This window comes from Macaca mulatta, chromosome 11 (assembly GCF_049350105.2).
Source record: "Macaca mulatta isolate MMU2019108-1 chromosome 11, T2T-MMU8v2.0, whole genome shotgun sequence".
Lineage (NCBI taxonomy): Eukaryota > Metazoa > Chordata > Mammalia > Primates > Cercopithecidae > Macaca > Macaca mulatta.
This window is the reverse complement of record NC_133416.1, coordinates 132512303-132525261: the sequence shown is the minus strand read 5'-3', so window position 1 is coordinate 132525261 and position 12959 is coordinate 132512303. Positions and strand designations below refer to the sequence as shown.

At 52.1% G+C, this 12959-nt stretch overlaps 1 protein-coding gene across 13 annotated transcripts in view; it reads right to left on the bottom strand.

Annotated features, from left to right (window-relative positions):
• The window catches only part of AACS (acetoacetyl-CoA synthetase), an 81663-nt gene extending 69133 nt beyond the window's left edge, over positions 1-12530 (bottom strand). For 12 of the 13 annotated variants that reach the window (XR_013401670.1, XR_013401671.1, XR_013401672.1 and 9 more), the window contains exons 1-3: positions 12266-12530; positions 3709-3812; positions 794-914 (exon numbers count right to left, since the gene is read on the bottom strand). Coding sequence is in view for 7 of the 13 variants with exons in the window: in XM_001103579.5 (XP_001103579.2) it covers positions 794-914; positions 3709-3812; positions 12266-12398 (358 nt within the window). In the remaining 6 variants the exon portion in view is untranslated. The remainder of the gene's footprint in view (positions 1-793; positions 915-3708; positions 3813-12265) is intronic. The other variant, XM_028830141.2, reaches the window with a different exon arrangement.
• Positions 12531-12959: the final 429 nt, after the last annotated feature.

Genomic DNA, 12959 nt, shown 5'->3' with positions numbered 1-12959 from the left:
AAAAAAAAAAAAAAAAAACAGGCCGGGCGCGGTGGCTCAAGCCTGTAATCCCAGCACTTTGGGAGGCCGAGACGGGCAGATCACGAGGTCAGGAGATCGAGACCATCCTGGCTAACACGGTGAAACCCCGTCTCTACTAAAAAATACAAAAAACTAGCCGGGCGAGGTAGCGGGCACCTGTAGTCCCAGCTACTCGGGAGGCTGAGGCAGGAGAATGGCATAAACTCAGGAGGCGGAGCTTGCAGTGCGCTGAGATCCGGTCATTGCACTCCAACCTGGGCGACAGAGCGAGACTCCGTCTCAAAAATAAAACAAAAAAACAAAAAAAACAGAAAATCAGCCAGGCATAGTGGTGTGTGTCTATAGTCCCAGCTACTCAGGAAGCTGAGGTGGGAGGATTGCTTGAGCCTGGGAGACTGAGGTTGCAGGGAGCCATCCATGACCATGCCAATGTACTCCAGCCTGGGCCACCACACCGGCCCTCTGTGCCCAGCCTCAACTTTATTTTAAAAGGAAAAGCCAATGGGAAGAGATTCTAGTTACAGTTTCATCACTAACTTTCTCTGTGACACAAGCTAGTTACTTGAGTATCTCCATTTTGCCCATAAAGCATGACCACACACTGGCCCTCTCCCCTCCGCAGCAAAAATAAAGTCCACAGAAATCTTCATTAGGTCAGAAAGGTGCCAACATATGGTTTGGAAATCCTGTCTCTCCAACTACGTGGCACCGCATGCACGCACCATCTAGAACTTCCACGGAGGAAACCCGGGGTCTCGCCATCGGGACTCACTTGCAACGTAAAGGGCAACTCTGTCATTCTCTTTGTGCCGCAGGAGGTTTTCCGCATAGTTAAGCCGACTGCCTTTGAACCACTCGGGGACATCTGCGATCCCTTTCGATGTGTCCACAACCTATAGAGAACGACAACACACCAAGACGCACACAACATGAGTCCTCCGCCACAAATCAGCAAAAGTGATTCTGCTTCCCGGGGAGCCAGCTCACTCATGGCCCAGAGCATTTTTAAATCATGTTATGGACTGAACTCTGAACCGGCCTAAAGGCTAGACGCTGAAAGTAGGGATTAATGCCAAGGGAAAACAACCATCCCCAGTAAAGTATGTGTTCCACAAATATTCATTAAGCATCTACACAACGAGAGATCCTGAAGACAAAGAGGACGCCCAACATGTCAGGCTCTGCCCAGACACACGGAAACCAGGAGAGCAAGCTCCGGGACCAGCTGCCCCTTGCCCACAACTTTTGGGAGTTTCAGCCTTTGCTTCCTTCCTTGGGGTGCTGGAACCTTGATTTTTATTGTCAAAGTCCCAAAAGATCAACATTTCAAAATGGTTTGCCCCAAAGAGACAATAAATTCGACTTTGAACGGCAGGACTCCCTTTTCTCAGATATTTATTGATTTACAATGTAAAGAGTCGAAAAGTTTTCTCTAAACTGCAGGTTAAAAAAATAACAAAACTCCAGCTGGGCACAGTGGCTCATGCCTGTAATCCCAGCACTTTGGGAGGCTGAGGCAGGCAGATCACCCGAGGTCAGGAGTTTAAGACCAGCCTGGCCAACATGGTGAAACCCCGCCTCTACTAAAAATACAAAAATTAGCCAGGCGTGATGGCGGGCGCTTGTAATTCCAGCTACTTGGAGGCTGAGGCAAGAGAATCACCTGAACCTGGGAGGTGGAGGTTGCAGTGAGCCGAGATACGCTCCAGCCTGGGTGACAATGCAAGATGCGGTCTCAAAAAAAAAAAAAAAAAGAAAGAAAGAAAGAACGAAACTCCTAATAGTTTAAAAAAACGGCCGGGGCCGGGCGCGGTGGCTCAAGCCTGTAATCCCAGCACTTTGGGAGGCCGAGACGGGCGGATCACGAGGTCAGGAGATCGAGACCATCCTGGCTGACACGGTGAAACCCCGTCTCTACTAAAAAATACAAAAAACTAGCCGGGCGAGGTGGCGGGCGCCTGTAGTCCCAGCTACTCGGGAGGCTGAGGCAGGAGAATGGCGTGAACCCGGGATGTGGAGCTTGCAGTGAGCCGAGATCTGGCCACTGCACTCCAGCCTGGGTGACAGAGCGAGACTCCGTCTCAAAAAAAAAAAAAAAAAACTATGGCCAGGTGCAGTGGCTCATGCCTGTAACCCCAGCACTTTGGGAGGCTGAGGTGGGCGGATCACAAGGTCAGGAGATTGAGACCATCCTGGCCAACATGGTAAAACCCCATCTCTACTAAAAATACAAAAATTAGCTGGGCGTGGTGGTGCGTGCCTGTAATCCCAGCTACTTGGGAGGGTGAGGCAGGAGAATCACTTGAACCAGGGAGTTGAAGGTTGCAGTGAGCTGAGATCACGCCACTGCACTCCAGCCTGGCGACAGAGCAAGACTCCGTCTCAAAAAAACAAAACAAAACAAAAAAAACTATGACAATGTGGCCAGGCATGGTGGCTCATGCCTGTAATCCCAGCACTTTGAAAGGCTGAGGTGGGTGGATCACCCGAGGTTGGAAGTTTGAGGCCAGCCTGGGCAACATGACAAAACCCTGTCTCTACTAAAAATACAAAAATTAGCCGGGTGTGGTGGCGCATGACTGTAATCCCAGCTACTCGGGAGGCTGAGGCAGGAGAATTGCTAGAACCCGGGAGGCAGAGGTTGCACTAAGCTAAGATGGCCCCACTGCACTCCAGCCTGGGCAATAGAGCAAGACTCCATCTCAAAAAAAAAAAAAAAAACCTACAACAATGTAAATGTACTTAACATCACTGAAGTGTACAGTTTAAAATAGTTAAGATGGTTACATAAAAATTTATGATATATGTACTTTAACATAATTAAATATTTTTTTTTTTTTTTTTTTGAGACGGAGTCTGGCTCTGTTGTCCAGGCTGGAGTGCAGTGGCCAGATCTCAGCTCACTGCAAGCTCCGCCTCCCAGGTTTACGCCATTCTCCTGCCTCAGCCTCCCGAGTAGCTGGGACTACAGGCGCCCGCCACCTCGCCCGTCTAGTTTTTTGTATTTTTTAGTAGAGACGGGGTTTCACCATGTTAGCCAGGATGGTCTCGATCTCCTGACCTCGTGATCCGCCCATCTCGGCCTCCCAAAGTGCTGGGATTACAGGCTTGAGCCACCGCGCCCGGCCTAAATATTGTTTTTTGAGACAGGGTCTGTCTCTGTTACCCAGGCTGGAGTGTGGCGCAATCACAGCTCACTGCAGCCTCGACCTCCTGACTCTTCCACCTCAGCCTCCTGAGTAGGTGGGATCACAGGCATGCACCACCTTGCCCAGTTAATTTATTTTTTTGGAGACAGGATCTCGCTATATTGCCTAGCCTGCACTCAAACTCCTGGGCTCAAGGTATCCTCCCATCCTAGTCTGTCAACTGCTGGGATTACAGGTGTGAACCACTGCACCCAGTCCAAAATATTCAAAAATTAAAAAAAAACAAAAAAACTACTATTTAGGATCACTCAAGTTCCCAGGACAGGGCCTGGGGTCCCCACACAACAGAGGATTAACAGGCTGAAAAGTTCTCAACGAGGTCTGTGATAATTTAATGCCAGTTCTCTAGGGCAATGACTTTTTCCTATCCGCATGAGGTTGTAAAAAGAAGATACGATTCAGTATTCCCCAAAATTAGTATTTCACTTTGAAGCACGACCACAAAAAGAGACCACGTCCATGGAAAATCTCTACTTACCTCATCGTACGCGCGTGAGAAGACAATTCCACTGAACTTCCAGAACTCTGCCCAGAAGTCTGAATACGACTCAACGGACCAACGGTACAAGTCATCGTAATTCTCTAAAAATGAAATAGCTCAGATTAACCTTAAAAGGGAAATCTTGGCGATGGACACACCTCAGGAGCCTGGGGCGTGTCCAAGCGAGCCAAATTCATCTGAGGAGAAACGGTCTGTGGGAGGAAGGAGCTTAATTTTTATTGATGCAAACCCAATACCTCTAGTCCCCAAAAAGAACAAAAGCTGAGGCGGTGATGTTTTGAGTCATCTTCAGTGATTTTATATCTTAACCACCATGCCTAAGAACACAGATCTATAGCCCGAATGCCCGGGTTCAAATCCTGATTCGGCCACTTATTTAGCTTTGTGACCTCAGGGGATAATTAATAGCCCCCCAATCCCCACAGGGCTGCTGTGAGGATTTAAACGAGCACATGTAGAAAGTCCTTAGAACGGGGCCTTGGAAATGACCACAGTGGCATTAGGAGTTCGCCATTATGATACCACACAACCTTAGGAAATGTATAGTCAATACAATGGAAAACCCAGAAGTTCAAAACTGGTAGTCTGCTGATGACTTCTCAAGGCCAGTATAATGTTGGGGGGTGTTATTACTTATTTTGATTTTTGAATATGCAATATGTTCACAAGACTCAAAATTACAAAAGTGTAAAAAGTTATATGGAGGCCGGGCGCAGTGGCTCATGCCTGTAATCCCAGCACTTTGGGAGGCTGAGGCAGGTGGATCACGAGGTCAGGAGCTCAAGATCAGCCGGGCCAAGATAGTAACACCCTGTCTCTACTGAAAATACAAAAAAAAACTAGCCGAGCATGGTGGCGGGCGCCTGTAATCCCAGCTACTTGGGAGGCAGAGGCAGAGCTTAAACCTGGGAGGCGGGAGGATGAAGTGAGCCAAGATCGCACCACTGCACTCCAGTCTGAGCGACACAGCAAAACTCCATCTCAAAAAAAAAATTGTCGGGCATGGTGGCTCATGCCTGTAATCCCAGCACTTTGGGAGGCCGAGGCTGGCGGATCACCTGAGGTCAGGAGTTCAAGACCAGCCTGACCAACATGGAGAAACCCTGTCTCTACTAAAAATACAAAATTGGCCGGGCGTGGTGGCACATGCCTGTAATCCCAGCTACTAAGGAGGCTGAGGCGGGAGATTCACTTGAACCTGGGAGGTGGAGGTTGTGGTGAGCCGAGATCGTGCCATTGCACTCCAGCCTGGGCGACAAGAGCAAAACTCTGTCTCAAAAAAAAAAAGTTATATGGTAAAAGGTCTCCCTCCTTTTATTCCACAACAATCTAACTTCTTATGCCCAGGGGAGTTCCCCCTTGCAGATTCCACTCAGTTATACTCAAAACAGCTTTTCCCCACCATCAAGACATGAGTTGGAAACTTGATACAAAGAGATGTATTTAACTCCTAAAGGAAATGTGACTTCACTGCAAAACTGACCCCAGCCTAGCTAAGGACTTTTTACCCTCTCAACTGCATAGGATCCAAGTGGACTGGCCACAGTGAGCCAATCAGTCCTCAGGGATAGCAGAAATTTATCCTATCAGGGACCAAGGGAAGTCATACAGTGCTTCTGTTTCAAAGCACAGCCTTGCTGGGGCTCCAGGAAGGCAGAGACTGGCAGGGATATAATAACATATCAGGAAGATGGCCAATGAGGTATCACGAATGGGGGAAAAGGCATACTACAACCGCTGAGCTGAACTACCTCACTGCCATCAGTCAAGTCAAGCGTGCCCATCCTCACTGTTCCCAGCCCTGGCGGGGGAGAGAGAAGAGACACGATGCTTCCTTCAGCAGTGTCCCCTCTGACTGTGGTATCCAGGAATGGTCCTCAGTTATGCTGGACTCCGACGGATGACAAGAACTGGGGCAGAGACAGCTGAGGATCGCTTTAGCCCAGAAGCTTGAAGCTGCAGTGAGCTATGATCCTGCCACTGCACTCCAGCCTGGGTGGGTGACAGAGTGAGACACCATTAAAAAAAAAAAAAAAAAAGGCTAGGAGCAGTGGCTCATGCCTGTAATCCCAGTCCTTTAGGAGGCCCAGGTGGGTAGATCGCTTGAGGTCAGGAGTTTGAGACCAGCTGGACCAACATGTCGAAACCCCATCTCTACTAAATACAAAAAATTAGCTGGGTGTGGTGGCACATGCCTGTAATCCCAGCTACCCGGGAGGCTGAGGCAGGAGAATCTCTTGAACTCAGGTGGAGGTTGCAGTGAGCCGAGATCATGCCACTGCACTCCAGCCTGGGCAACAAGAGCGAAACTCAGTCAACAGCAACAACAACAACAACAACAAAGCCTATCACAAAAGTTCATTCACCAACAGCATCACTAAGGAAGTCAGACACGACCAGCCCCATGAATCTGGAAGGATGCAGCCACAATGGCATCTTGACACCACAAGGACCCTGGGAGACGACAGCGAAAGTGGCCGACTTCACGTGGAAACTTTCCCAGTCAGCAACTCAGCCCTCTCATCAAATATGACTCTTGAGAAACACTCTTCCGCTCCCACGCTCCCCGCCTCTACTGGGGAGGACGCTGCAACCACAAGCCCAGGTCTGATTTAGCCTGTGCGAGCTGTTCACACTTAAAAGCCTGTTCTTGCTTTTTGATGGACTACTTCGTGAATTTGCATCTCCACCTTGTGCAAGGATCATGCTAATTTTTCTACCTAGTATATGTGCTGCCAAAGCAAGCACATAAATCCATTTTTAAATGAAATTCTGGCTTCTCTGAGAAGAGTGAGTACCTGACTGTGGTCGTCAGCCAATAATTGTCACCTCCAGGCATTCATGGCCCTCCATGGTCATCCCCTTCCCAACCTGAGAGGGCTGATCTGTGTCACCAACAGGGTACTGTGGAAGTGGTCAAATGTGACTTCCAAAGCCAGGTTGTAAGGGTCACTGCAGCCAGGTGGCTCTCTTGGGTCACCTGCTCCGGGAGAAGCCAGTGAGGATGCTCATACAGTCCTAGGTGGCATATGGCAGACGCCTCCTGCACTACCTTGCTGTCACCACCAGCACTAACTTACCGCCATGTGAGTGAGCTCTCAGCTCTTGGGGATGGCTGCATTCCCACTGCAGCTCCTCGGGGATCCTGAGCCAGAACCGCCCAAATAGCCACTCCCCAATCCTGACCCACAGAAACTGAGAGGTAATAAAGGTTTATTCTTGTTTTAAGTCACCAACTTTTGGGCTGATTTGTCACCAGCAATGGGTAACAAATGCATTGTCCACACCAAACAGTGACCGATTAGCTAGAACTGGGAACTGCTGCCTCATCAGGCCCTCAAGCAAATGCCAGAGGCAACAACTAACCAGATGGCAGACTACAGCTCCACCGCCTACAGCTGCAAAGTCTTAACTGAGACTTCGTGCCTTGGTTTGTTCAGCTGTGAAATGGGGCTACTACTACTACCCACTTGGTAGGATTACCAAGAGGATGACATTAGTTGATACATATCAGGTGCCAGATGGAGCCTGGCATATAGAGAGAGCTCACTAAATAGTAACTATTATTATATTGGGCACCTGTCTGGTCCCCACAGGCTTCTGAATTTTCAGCCCTTCTTCCTCTCCACCTAGGAGAATCTTAGCCAGTCTACACCTTCAAATCTTAGCTGAAGATTTTATCTGCCCTTTTTTTAATTATTCATTTTTTTAGAGACAGGGTCTTACTCTTCTGCCCAGGCTGGAGTGCAGTGGCATGATCATAGCTCACTGCATCCTCTAAGTCCTGGACTCAAGCAATCCTCCTGCCCCTGCTGCCCAAGTCGCTGAGATAACAGGCTATCTGCCCTTCTAAACCACATTCTCTGCTACACCCAGCACACTGCTGTTGTGCTGGACCCCCATTAACTCCAATAGATGGCACCAGATTCCAGAGATCTGGAAGCAGTGAGCCAGACACGGGGTTTATTGGAAACTTACCTACAGGGATGGTCCGGGGGCAGCAGGCTGGACGGAGAACCGCAACTGCTTGTAAAATGCACGCAGTTTATACAGCACCTTCACTTAGCACGCTCTCCTAGCAACTTCCACCTGGTAACCTTCACTTATTTCAAAAGAAAGGGCCTCAATCCCCCTGTAGAGCTTGCGTTCTATGGGGTGGGCCAGGGCTTCAGATGTTCCTCATAGACAAGGAATAAATCCGGGTTGGCCACTCCCAGATTCCTTAGCTTGGAACTCTGAACATACATTCTTCTGAAGTTACAGCCGTCAGGTGCATCTGCCATACAACAGTGCAATACTCAGAACGTCAACACCAGTGCCCCATTCGTGGAATGCCCAGCGTCCACTAACTTGTGGCACTATCTTCACATGAGCTCTCTCCCCTAGCACCCGGAGCTATCTGAGAACAGGGCCCAAGCCTTCTATTTGTTGGCAAACTCCATCCCAGCTGCTTGCACAGAGAGCCGACGTGCAGCTTGTGGTACACAGAAGGACACTTGGCATAGTCCTCCAAAAGAGCATGCCTTTGAAACCGGTGCCACCTCTCTGCCCCCTAATTACAGAGGGCTAGTACATGCAGCATGTCTGCCAGAGCTTGCTAGAGGCCTGGAATCACAGGCACATATGCCAGGCTGGAGCTGCACCCGACCCCAAGGAAGCCTGCGTCAGAGGACCCCAGAGCCCCAGGGGGGTGTGCAGGGAGTGCACAGGTGGGCTCAGCTGGAAGCAGTGACAGGAACCAACCAACCTGTGGCTCTGGTAGTGGAAAAGAGGGTAGGTAACCCTACCAGAGCCTCCCAAAATGCAGGGATAGAAACTTCCTGCCAACCTTGGTCTGGAAAGACCGGCTCACGGAGAGGCGGCCGGAGTGGGGAACGCCCCTCCCTTCCTCCATGAAGGCTGCAGGGCTGGAGCAATGCCGCTGAGGATGTGTGCCTTGCTCTCTACTGATATCCAGTCCAAAGCATGGCCCCATACTGTATACAGGCTACAAGAGAGCCCCTGCTGGGACACAGAGGAGAGGATACAAGTTCACGGGCACTGTCTTTAAGCAATAAGAATGCTCACAAATACACAAAACGGCAGGGCAGAATGAAAGCCCAAATTACATGCGCTTGGAGAGAAGAGGGAAGGCAGAAATCTTCAAAGAGAATAATCAAAAAGAAGATTGAATTTAAGCTGGATCTTCAAGCGAAGCCCAAAGCGTCCAGGACCAGGAATAAGAAAGGGGAGAGAGGTGGAAATCACCATCAAGAGTGGTAAGAGGAGAAAAGGACAAAACCTGAGCTCTAAATGCCCTCCTCCAGACTAAAGGGATGGGCCTCGCTCAGCTCGGACAATGCTCCGGACAATGCTGCCATGTTGGGAATGCAGACCCAGCATGACAGGCCCTGGAATTCTCAGAGGTTGGAAAGCTTGCTTTTCATATGTGGTCTCCCAACTTTTATTTATTTGAGACAGACTCTTACTCTGTCACCCAGGCTGCAGTGCAGTGGCGAGATCTCGGGCTCACTGCAACCTCCACCTCCTGGGCTCCAGCGACCCTGCCTTAGTTCCAGAGTAGCTGGGATTACAGGCGCCTGCCACAATGCCCAGATAATTTTTTGTATTTTTTGTAGAGATGGGGGTTTCACCATGTTGCCCAGGCTGGTCTCAAACTCCTAGGCTCAAAAGATCCACCCAGGCCAGGCGCGGCGGCTCACACCTGTAATCCCGGCACTTTGGGAGGCTGAGGTGGGCGGATCACAAGGTCAGGAGATCGAGACTATCCTGGCTAACACGGTGAAACTCCGTCTCTACTAAAAATACAAAAAATTAGCCGGCGTGATGGTGGGCACCTATAGTCCCAGCTACTCAGGAGGCTGAGGCAGGAGAATGCTGGAAGGATGGCATGAACCTGGGAGGCAGAGCTTGCAGTGAGCCGAGATGGCACCACTGCACTCCAGCTGGGTGACAGAGCAAGACTCCGTCTCAAAAAAAAAAAAAAAAAAAAGGAAAAAAAAGATCCACCCACCTCAGCCTCCCCAAGTGCTAGGACTACAGGTGTGAGCCACCACGCCCAGCCCCCTCTCCTAACTTTTAAATGCAGGCAACTCAATAGTGTGTCTGCTGATGAGACCTGGCCCATGGGCCACCAGTCTGAGAGCCCTGAAGGACGGAAAGGAGCTCCGCAGCCATGCTTGGGCCCTCCCAGCACTTGCTCATGTTTACTCCACAACCCCAGGGGCCCAGGGCAGAGCTGAGCACTAGATGTGACCATCTCCTGTCACCCGCACACCCACTCAATGACTCAGGTCCCGTTATGCCCATTTTACAGATGAGGAAACGAGGCATGGGGAGATCCAATGACTTCCTCCTGATCACAAAGCTGGTAAGCAGCAGAGCTGGTTCAAAATCCAGGTAGTCGGCCAGGCACAGTGGCTGACACCTGTAATCCCAGCACTTTGGGAGGCTGAGGCAGATGGATCGCCTGAGGTCAGGAGTTCTAGATCAGCCTGGCCAACATGGTGAAACCCCGTCTCTACTAAAAATGCAAAAATTAGCCAGGCGTAGTGGCAGGCACCTGTAATCCCAGCTACTCAGGAGGCTGAGGCAGGAGAATTGCTTGAACCCAGGAGGCAGAGGTTTCAGTGAGCCGAGATCGCACCATCGCACTTCAGCCTGGGGGAGAAGAAATCTTTTTTCTTAAAAAAAAAAAAAAAGAAATCCAGGTAGATTACAAATCCCTTCTCTTCAACACTTCCCATGGAGGAAGGTGGTTTCACCCATCTAACAGGGCTGCCCGTATCTGAAATTATTCCATAACATCAGGGCTGGACAGGCACCAGACCAGCATTCTGTTATTGCTGGCAGAGGAAACAGATGGAATGAAGGCAAGGTGACACAGAGGAAGAACGTCATCCCACATGGCAGCCTCCTGCTTCTTCCAGGGGTCTCCAGGCTGCCCTAATCCAACACACAGTCATTTACCAACTGCTCGGGGGGGGAAGCCCCCAGGGCAACAGACTACACCTGTCTCCAAGGGAGAGCAAGGGAAGGAGAGGAACGGCTCAGCCCGGGTTAGCCTAAGAAACGACTCCGTGGAAGCTCCCCCCTGCTGTGGAGGGCCTGGAAGCTGCCAGGCAGCAGTCTGCAATTCTGTGGTCAACAAGGAACCACTGAGAACTTCTGAGCCAAGGAGTGACAAAGTAAGACCTGTGTGCTTCAAGATTACTCTGGTAAAGCAAGCAGGATGCAAATGGGGGGAAAAGCAAGAAGCAAGAAAACCAACCACTGTTGGGAGAGGAGGAAAGGAGGCCCCAGAACCCCTGGCACGGGGCTGTAAAGCAGGAGATGTGAGAAAGACATGGAGCCGTGGCAGAAGACTTCTGGTGTGGGCCATGTGACTGGGTGTCCATTCCTGTGAGCCTGAGCAAGAACAGGACGCCACCAACAGAAACAAGGGAGGCCCTGCGCTGGCGGAGGGGGTGAGGAGAGACCATGAGTTAAACATCCCCTAGGGAGGCTGGTGGCCGTTGCTCACGCCTGTAATCCCTGCACTTTGGGAGGCCGAGGCGGTCAGATCACCTGAGGTCAGGAGTTCGAGACCAGCCTGACCAACACGGAGAAACTCCATCTCTACTAAAAATACAAAATTAGCCAGGCGTGGTGGCGCATGCCTGTAATCCCAGCTACTCGGGAGGCTGAGGGAGGAGAATCGCTTGAACCCGGGAGGTGGAAGTTGCAGTGAGCCGAGATCACACCACTGCATTCCAGCCTGGGCAATAAGAGCAAAACTCCTCCTCAAAAAAAAAAAAAAATCCCCTAGGAACACCCGGCTGAGACAGGTGTGGAGGGGTGGAGCTGGTAGTTGGGCAAGCCAGCTAGAGCTCAGGAAAAGCACCCTGAACGGTCACCCCACGGAGAAGGGGCCCCTGCCCCACCCACACCCAGAGAGGCGGTTTCTGAAGTTCAAGGTGATGGGTGGAAAGAGAGTCTTTTACTAGGTTCTGTTTGGGGGCTGGGAGTGTAGACATGTGGACAGGGCCTCCTACCTGGCCATCCTTCTAGGTGCTGGCCTCTAGGAGGGGCAGCTGGAGATGGGGGAGGTCAGGGGGGCAGAGTGCACGGCACTGAGGACTGGCAAGGGACCACCACAAACAGAGGAAGAGCTGCAAGTCAAACAGGCCCTATGTCCGGGGGAAGACCCCACAGGCTGGAGGTCAATACTCCAGCGAGCACCTCATAGGTAGGAAAGCCTAGCAGGGGACCACCCAGTCAACAGGCAGCTGGCCCTCGCGAGGGGTGACACTCCTGAGGAGAGGGTGACGCCCACATGCAGAGGAGACGCTGCAGAGTCGGGAAGTGGCAGGAGGTGCTGTGGAGGGGTGATGTTCCCCAAGAGAGGGGGGAACCCCGCAGCCAGAAGGCCTCCCCGCCATCAAGTGGCTCCTCCAGCCCCAGAAGCATGAAACTAGCAATGGGGAGACCACCCAACCACCCTGCACGGTCCCCGCCCATCCCCCGCAGGCCCGGCCCCGCGCCCGGCTCTCACCCAGCGCCAGGCCGCACGCGGCGCCCACAGCCGCCCGGAAGCGGTCCATCTGCGTGTTCTTCTTACTGTCAGGCTCCCACATCACCTGGCACTCCAGAATCTCTTCCCGGCCGGCGCGCTCCTCCTTGGACATGGCGGCGGCGGGCCGCCGGGGCTGCGATGAGGGCTGGGGACCAGGGGCCGGGGACCTGGGTCCGGGGGAGGCGACGGTCTGGAGCGCCTGGCGGGCTGAGACGGACACGGCAGCGGCGGAAAGCAACGGACTGAATCGCAGCCGCCGCCGCCGGCGGGCCACTTGGCCCAGGCCCCGCCTCGCAGGCCCCGCCCCAATCCCCGCCCCTTCCAGGCCCCGCCCTCCCGCCTGTAACCCTCCGCCGAGTGCAGCGCCGCGCAAAGGAGTGCTCGCAGCCACCGACTCCAGCGCCCGCGGCCAGGGGTCGTGCGAGTGAGGGGCGCGCACCTCCGCCTTCACCTGGGGCCAAGGGCGGTGCCTTGGCCCCAGCTCCCCGACCTCACCTGGAGCTGGAGGACATTAGGGCAGTCGCAGGAGCCAGGCGTCCGAGTCCGCTGGTTCCTACACGTGTACATCATTCATTCGCTATTTCTTCCTGCAGGTCCTTACTGAGCGCCTGCGGCATTCCGGGCACTTTGGGAGTTTTGCGGATACAGCAGCGAACGAAGCAAAATTCTTGCC